This window comes from Gavialis gangeticus, unplaced genomic scaffold (assembly GCF_001723915.1).
Source record: "Gavialis gangeticus isolate Ggan-Ray unplaced genomic scaffold, GavGan_comp1, whole genome shotgun sequence".
Classification (NCBI taxonomy): Eukaryota; Metazoa; Chordata; order Crocodylia; family Gavialidae; genus Gavialis; species Gavialis gangeticus.
In genome coordinates, this window is record NW_017729031.1 from 114,084,953 (window position 1) to 114,092,984 (window position 8,032).

Here is an 8,032-nt window from a genome sequence, read left to right on the forward strand (position 1 = left end):
CCTAATGTGCCTTTTTTGTTTCCGTGCTCATTACATTCAGTTTTTTGGGTTTCTGGAAGGAGACCTAACAGAACTGCAGACTTTGTATATGACACCCGCACCCCTCCAAGCTCATACTTTTAGTGAAAGACATGGATTTTTCTCTCCAGCACCTTTCACCAGAATATTGCAAATCATTTCACAAACACTTCCTTCAGAGCCCCTGTGAGGAAGGTTGGCAGTGTCTCTAAAGGCTGAGGAAACTGAAGCGCAGAAGCCGTGACTTGCCCAAGCCATGTATCAAATCACTGGCAGAGCAGGGAGGAGAACTCAAATATCCTGGTTTTCACTTCCCTGTTTTATGTGTGCACCTCAGTATCCAACTTGGGACTTCAGGATAACTTCAGGTTTGAGCTTTTACTTACCAGCTCCTTTTTTAATCAAGAAACTGATTTGGGGAGCTTTTTCCTCTTTCTCCTAACCACTAACAAAAAGTGACCAAAAGAAACTCAACTGAAACATTGACCTTGGGCCCCTTTGTGGAGCTCTGCCTGGGAGCTGGTGATGAGAGCTACTTCATGCAGCCACTTCAGTGAAAACCTTAAAGCCCCACACCATGAATGTAAACATGGAGTGTTTGGCACTGGCCTTTGCTCTGCCAGGTTCAGTTGTATGGAAGAGGTGCAGCACAACAAAAATTGAGTATCCACGATGACCACTGGACAGAGAGGGCTCATGGGTGGGTGCAGGGGCTCTTGCCATCATTTCGCTCCTCTAACAGTACTTGCTGCCATAAAGAAACAGCTGCAACTGCATGGCAGGCAACTGCTATCTGCAACCTCCCCTCCTCTTACACTCCTGTCAGGCTACTCAGTGTATTAGCACAGGATCCAACCATGGAGATGGCAGAGACTTCAGCTTCTCTGTCTTTCACCCACCGGTTGGCTTTTCTGATCCAACTATCAAATTCCTCACCTTGGTTTCTGTGCTACCAGTCCTCTGAGATTTAAATAAACAAATACCCAGTGATGCCAGGAAACTAGACATATCGGCTCACAAGACCATGTTAGATCCATAAGGGGGCTGTTACTTTTTCCAGAGAGCAGAGTGTGCTTAGGCATGCTAACCCTTCCAGGAGATCAGGTATTTTAATATAGGAGGCCCTGCTCAAGTTTCTCCAGGAACCTGAGGCACAAGAGTTTTGTGGGTTATGTCTTTTTTTGGACCAACTGCATGGTTGGGATAGATTTAGACAGCTTGCAGGTCTCGCAGTACCTTTCCTTAGGTAAGAGAAAGTTCCAATGGTCCATAATGCTGTCAAAAAGACCTAAGGAAGGGTACTGTGAATACCCGAAAGCTTGTTTAAAGCTATCCCAATCATGCAGGTGGTCCAATAAAAGATACTAGCCATAAAAACACACATTTCCTGGACCATCACAGTTACCACCATCACTTCCAACACTCCAGGAACCTCTCTTCCAAGACGATGGAGGTTTGATTTGTGACAGCAGTAGTTACTGTGGTATTGTATCTAAAGCAGGTGCCAGAATGCTGCTCTGCCTCTGTTCATCCCTGCTTTCCCTTGTTATCTCACAGTTATCCTCAAGCTGTCCTGTTTGAGTTCTCTTATCTTTCCTGGTGGGCCAAGCCCTCAATCATTTCCCCATCTCCTCTTTGAATGTGGTACTGGTTGTCCCAAGAACCAAATGTGGTTTGCAGGTGCAGTTGCAACAGTGTTACAGATCATTGGACTCTTCTCTCTGATGTGTCTGCTAATATGCTGCTAATATATAATTGGCAGCCACATCACGCTAGGAAACTCCTCAGTGGGCAGTTGTTCTCACTGTGGTTTTTGTCTCCGAACATGAGCATTTCATGTTTATTGCTTTTCTGAACCAATTGTTGCTCTATATTCTGCTCCCTTCTCTAACCGTTTGAAGAGATTTTGGATTATTTTTCTGCCCTGGTGGAGCTTGCAGCTCCTCTAAGTTTAGTTTCATTTGTGAATTTTGTTAGTGCACGAATATGCTCTCTATACTCAAGTCCATTAATATGAAGCCTGGTATCATTCACCTTGGTATCTGACCAGCACCATGACACTCATCACTTCTGCCTTCCTGTCCTTCAGCTGGTTTTTAGTGTGCAAATCCAACAGGGAGAGTAAGTTGTCTTGAGACACTAACTTGAGAGGAGAGCAGCAAAGCCAGCACCTGGACCATGGGCCACTTTGCCTACCAGAGGCATTGGAAGGGAATCTCACAGGCACCTCTCTTCCCTGCCTCCAACACATGTAGACCACACATGTAGTGTGACATGGCATTTGAAGTCCATTGCTCCCTTGGCTAAATCAATTATTTTGCCAATAGCTCAGCTAGAGGAAGCTACAATAGATGTCAGTGAGAAGCAGACTATGGTTGTGTCAACAAAATATACACCACTTTGATTCAAATACATGGACCCTAGGCTCATTGGAGGGTGTAAAGGGGGTTAGTTAACCATGGTAGATATTCTGTCCGGAGTGGAGCCAATCACCTTATTTGGGTTTCCTTCCCGGGCTTATTGGAAGGAAGTTCATTGTTTTCTTTCTCAGCTTAAACTTGGGGCATTGCACAGAGCAGCATTTCTCAAGGAGCAGAGAGTGAATCTCACATGACTGACTGTGTAGAGTTGGGTGTTTGTGCTCTTGTTTCATAGTGGAGAGAGGTCTAGACTGAAACCCAAGAGGCTGGGTTCTCTTCCCACCTCCACTGCTGGCCTAATGAGTGACCAAGGCAAGTCATTTAAACTCTTTGGGTCTCAGTTTCCCCTATGTGTAAAGCGCAGGTAAGAGCCACAGAAGAAAAGCAATTTAGGAAGTAGATGATATTATTTATTTTGGTGCTGTGGAGGGCAGTGGTTCTTGTCCTCAGGGCAGGGGGGAAAGAATCTTAATTCTCACTTCTGTTCCTGGCTCTGAGGCTGGGTCACACTGGCCAAGTCCTTGCACCCTTCTCTCTGGCATGTGTTGCTTGGTCCATTAATTGTCTAGAGCGTGCTTGCTGCTTTGGCAAAGGGCTACAGAAATGCACGGCTGCGTTCGGCTCTTTGCTGACAGCATGATCAGGATTTTCCTATAGGATGCCTGTATCCCATCAGCCTGGGATTGGTAGCCAGAGCTCTGGAGTGGGTCTTACTAAGTGTAAGATTGAGTCTCTTTCCAGGTGATTTGTCATTTAATAACAGGACAGTGAGCACCTCAGCGCTTTGGAGTCTGTGAGGCCAATATACGGGCCAGTCTGCTAGCACAAGCCCTATTCCACTCTGTGCAGGGCTGAGGGTGCCAGCCCAGGCTACCGTAGTGGAAGAAGGAGGTACAAGTAGATCTGTGTGCCCAAGTTTCTATCCAGTCTCCTTACAGGGAAAGGGCTTTAAAGACGGACATGAGCTACAGGGACTGGCTCAGTCATTCATTTCGCAGTCTACAAACCCTTACATAGCAGGGGTTTCAGCAGAGGTGTGGCTCAGACAATGGCAGAAAAAATGCCAAGGACTAACCAGGAAACATGGTGCTCACTGTACCCGCAGGATAGAGTATGTGGTTCTCTGGCTGCACGTGGCTAGAGATTGCTTCTGCCCCTCCTCTCCTCATCATGTATTAGCAGCTTCTGTAGTTACCGCAACACACCAGCCACCCTTGTGTTAACAGCATTCACCCCAACACGTTTCCCCATCCTGCTCTGCAGCCCATAGCCACAGGCTCCACTTCCCCCTTCCACCCTAGATGTTGGTTGTTTTTTATATAAAGTTTGGGTGGTTCAAAGATTCAGGGCAAAAACAAACAGTTCATTTCACAGGAGCCTCTAGACTGGCAGCACTTGGGTGACCACAGCTGTTACCCTGGCCTCTGGCTAAAGGGAGGGAATCCTAGAGTTGTGCTTTAATTTCCCTCCAATGGAGCACAACCCCACTGCCCCTTGTTCTGAAAGTGGAGCTTGTTTGAAAGATAGGTTGCAGTGCATAGTACTCCCATTTTGATGGCTGGGTTATTCTGATCAGGAAGGAGCTTTGCATTCTGGGATTTGTAGTCTCATAATCTGCTCAAACATAGGAACACAAGCAGTGCCATACTGTGCCAGACTAACAGTCAGTCTAGACCCAATATCCTATCTCTGATGGTAATAGATGTTTTAGAGGGAAAGCGTATGAACACAGCATATCTAGAGCAATTTATGCTGTCATATCCTTCCTGTACCACCATCATTGGCTTAGGGATGCCAGAGGATACATCCCTAACTGTTCTTTTTAATAGCTATTATAGAACTATCATCCATGAACTTGTCTAGCCCTTTTTTGAACCTGGCTATATTATCTGCCTCTACAACCTCCTGGGGTAATAAGTTAACTGTGCATTGCCTAAGAAAGTGCTTTCTCTTGTTTGTGTTAAGCTTGTCTCCTGCTAATTTCAGTTCCAGTTTTCTGGGGTTTGGTGAATAACAGTTCTCTAGTTACTTTGCATCTTGCATGGCTTTATAGACCTCTATCATATCCCCCACCTCTCTGTCTTTTCTTCTCCAAACAGAAGAGTCCTAGCTTTTTTAGTGTCTCCTGGCATGGCAGTAGATCCATACCTCTGATCATCTTGATTGCCCTTTTCTGTATATTTCTAATTCTACTACATCCTTGTTTGAGATGCAGATGCTAGAACTGCACACAGTATTCAAGACCTGGGCACACCATGGATTTGTGTAATAACATGATGTTTTCCATTGCATTTCCAATTCCCTTAATGATGCCCAACACTTTATCAGCTATTTTGTTTACTGCTGCACATGGAACTAATGGTTTCAGCAAATTATCTACAATGACTCCAAGGTCTCTTTCCTGAGTTATAATGGCTAGTTCAGAACCCAGCTTAGTAGCTGCCTGAGTTGCAGGACTGCTTTTCCCACACCATTTATCCTGCAGGTTCACTTAACTTCAGCTCCCCAGGCTGTGTGATGCCATTGTGCTCATTGGTGTTAAGTGGCTCAGAATTGCTCAGAAAGAGCCAACTTGATCTGCTTAGCAACTGCTACAAGCCATGTCTGAAGTAGCTGCTTGGATTCTTTTGGGAAGCTGGAGCTGGTGGCAGCTCAAGGGATGGTTCACTGGAGCAAATGGGGCAGGGTATTGTTTCCCCATGACCATCCAGGGCCTTATGCATGCAGGTGTCACCACCACCACAGCCCAATTGCATACCCAAGGAAGCAGAAGTTTGGATCAGATACTATCCGGGCTACAGAGATGCATTTCTTTTCCCCCTCAGCTGTTCAGAAGCAGCTGCACCTCTTTAGGCCAGGTAGTTAAGATGATGCTGTGAGTTCCCTGATCCCATCCACCCCAGAAAGTCAAGCTAACAGGCCAGAAGTCCAGATTCAGCTCCCGCTTCCTTTCCCTTCCCACACTCTCTGCATCACTAAATAATAACCCCAGGCAAAACATCTCACAGTCCTATAGCCTCAGAGCCAATTCCTTTCCAAGTCTGGTTGGAGACTTGCTTGCATGATGCTTCACAGCATGGTCTCCAGCTCTTTGTTCAGACTGAAATGACTTTGAACCAGGTCTGATGAGTACATGAAGTCCCTAGTACCCTCCCCAGAGGCCATCTGGGTGCCTTCTGTGGCTGGAGAAGGCAGGGAATTGTCAGAGGCAGACGAGCTTGGGATGAACCCTGGCAGGTTGGTGTGTGCGCATAGGGGCAGCCCATGGTGTTTGGTGCTCTGCTGTATCCCGGCCACCGCTGTTCCCCAGCCAGCAATGCTCATGCTGACACTGTTGGTGGCATGTGATACTAGGCCACCATAGTAAAAGCTTCCTCCTGTGCTGGTGATGCGTGCTTTTTGCTTGAAATCCAGTGCCAGGCTCCTCCGGAAATGGGCTTTCTTAATCTCTGCCTGAACCTGGGGGAGAGACCCAGCTTGTCAGAGCCTGGTAACATGATGAAAGCACTGCTTGGGCCCCAGAAGCCAGGCCCTGTTGGCACAGACACCACAGTGCTCCAAGATCGGGGTTGGGGTGGCATTGGGATTCTAGGGGTACCCATAAGGGGTGGGTTTCAGAAAGTGGGTATTCCTCCAGCTGTTACCCCAGTCATACCCCATGCCCACATCCCTCAGTCTGGGCTCCATTCACCCCTTTGAATTTCCCTAGCATACTGCATTGAGGGAGTGGACTAGATAGGGGCAGTGACCAGGAAGCCTGGGTGGTGGTCAGTGAAAAATCCAAGCCTGTGTTCCCATGCAAGTGAACTTCACAGTGCAGCACTGGACAGATCCTGGGAGGTAGGGGGCATCCAGGAGGAGGAGCTACCTGCCCTCTTCACCCACTGGTCTCATACCCAAGCAGGTGCTCAGCACCTGCCTGGATCTGTCTCAAAGAGCTTGGCTGAGGCCACTCTATCTTCCCTTGCTGTACGTGGGTGTAGGCCTAGGGCTGGGATGTGGTCGGGCATGTTCCCAGGCAGGGAGCTGAAGACTGCCAGCTTGGCATTTGTGTTTGCTCAGCAGGGAAGCAAATTTCATGCTTCTGTGTGGCGTCAGGTTAATGACCCAAGGACTAGGCCCACTCATGTGAACTGGGCCCAGCATAGACAGTGCAGCGAGCACAGCCCTTAGACTTCCAGGCTAACCTGACTCGCCACTACCCGCCTATCAGGGCTAGAAGGATCCTTCAGCCTCTGGGCCTGACGGTTCAGTCCCTGACCTGAGAGTGCCAGCAAGGAGGCTGGTGAGTGCTGTTCTTCAGGACCAGGGCCAAGTGTGGCAGGCAGCAGCTCAGTGCATGTGCAGGGTCGGGCAGGTCCTGGTCCATCCCTCTTGCCAGAGGTATGTGACCATCAAAAGGCTTTTTTGCACAAGTTACTTCAGAATAGGTTCCATGAGGTATGAAGGGCCTCCCTCCTTCAAAGTATCAGGGGAAGCCCCTGGCTTCACCTGGGCTTGCAGATATGTGCCTGGCTCCATAGTTCCTACAGTGATGGCTGAGCTCCCATGTGGAGGGGTAGGAAATACACCTGAATCCCAAGACTACACTTCAGGGCTGAGCCGTGCTCACTCACCTCCCCATTACAAAAGCAATAGATGAAAGCCACAAAGAAACCCTGCAAGAGAGAGACATGGATTTAGTTTCTGTGGTTGTGCCCCCCAGAAGTGCTGGAAACCCCTAATGTGAGCCTAGTGCAGCTCCCGACTTGGCCCAGAGGGAGAGTTCAGAGCATCAGGCACCACTTCTCCTGAGCCCCTGTTCTATGTGTATTGTGAACCTGATCCCCATTTGTGTTAGGGGGTGCAACCGAAACGTAGGCAGTCAGAGCATGACCCATCAGGGTCACAGCCCAGGGGATCAGGAACAGGCAAGGTCAGGGAAGCAAGGGTCCAGACTAGAACCCAGGAGACAGGAGCAGGGGGGTCAGGGGATCAGGAGCAGGGGTGTCAGGCGGCGAGGTCTATAAGGCAGGGGTCTCAGGAACAGAGAGCAGGGATCCAGATCAGTGCCACTAGCCAGACAGGTTGGAACAGACAGTGATTGCTGTATGGGACCAGGACATGGGCAACTGCCAAGCTAAGCCACAAGCAAAAAGCTGGCTATCAGAGGACAGGATCTGGAGGAGTCAAGGACCTGGCAGGCAGGGTCAGGCAAAGCAGGAACAGGGAGTTAGGAGCCCAGGGCATCTGTCCTGTTGAGTACCGCATACTGAAAGAGATGCAGCTTAAAAGCAAACAGCCATGCCCAGCAGGCAACTGGATCCAGGTGGGGATAGGTGACTGGCAGCCAGGCCAGCTCAGCTTGTGGCACTTTGACTAGCCTGCTTCCCTGGCCCCTCATGTTTTGGCAGCAGTGGTTCCCCTGGAAGAATTGCCTTGCTCAGCCTGTTCCCATTCACAGCCTGTTCAGCTGAACCAGCCATCCCCATACTATGCAGGGCAGCTGCAACCAGGCTCAAAACCAGCAGAGCTACCCAGAATGGCTTGGCAGACTCAGCAGAGCAGCCAGCAAAAGGGAAGATGTGGAAAGCAAAGGCCAATTTCAGGGCCCC

General features: G+C 49.0%; 1 protein-coding gene across 1 annotated transcript in view; it reads right to left on the reverse strand.

The window, feature by feature from the left end:
• Positions 1-2,834: 2,834 nt before the first annotated feature.
• LOC109302100 (parathyroid hormone/parathyroid hormone-related peptide receptor-like) overlaps positions 2,835-8,032 on the reverse strand; it is a 74,300-nt gene continuing 69,102 nt past the window's right edge. Inside the window, exons 12-13 of the mRNA XM_019523614.1 lie at positions 7,055-7,096; positions 2,835-5,897 (exon numbers count right to left, since the gene is read on the reverse strand). Of these exons, the coding sequence (XP_019379159.1) occupies positions 5,508-5,897; positions 7,055-7,096 (432 nt within the window). The 3' untranslated portion in view covers positions 2,835-5,507. The remainder of the gene's footprint in view (positions 5,898-7,054; positions 7,097-8,032) is intronic.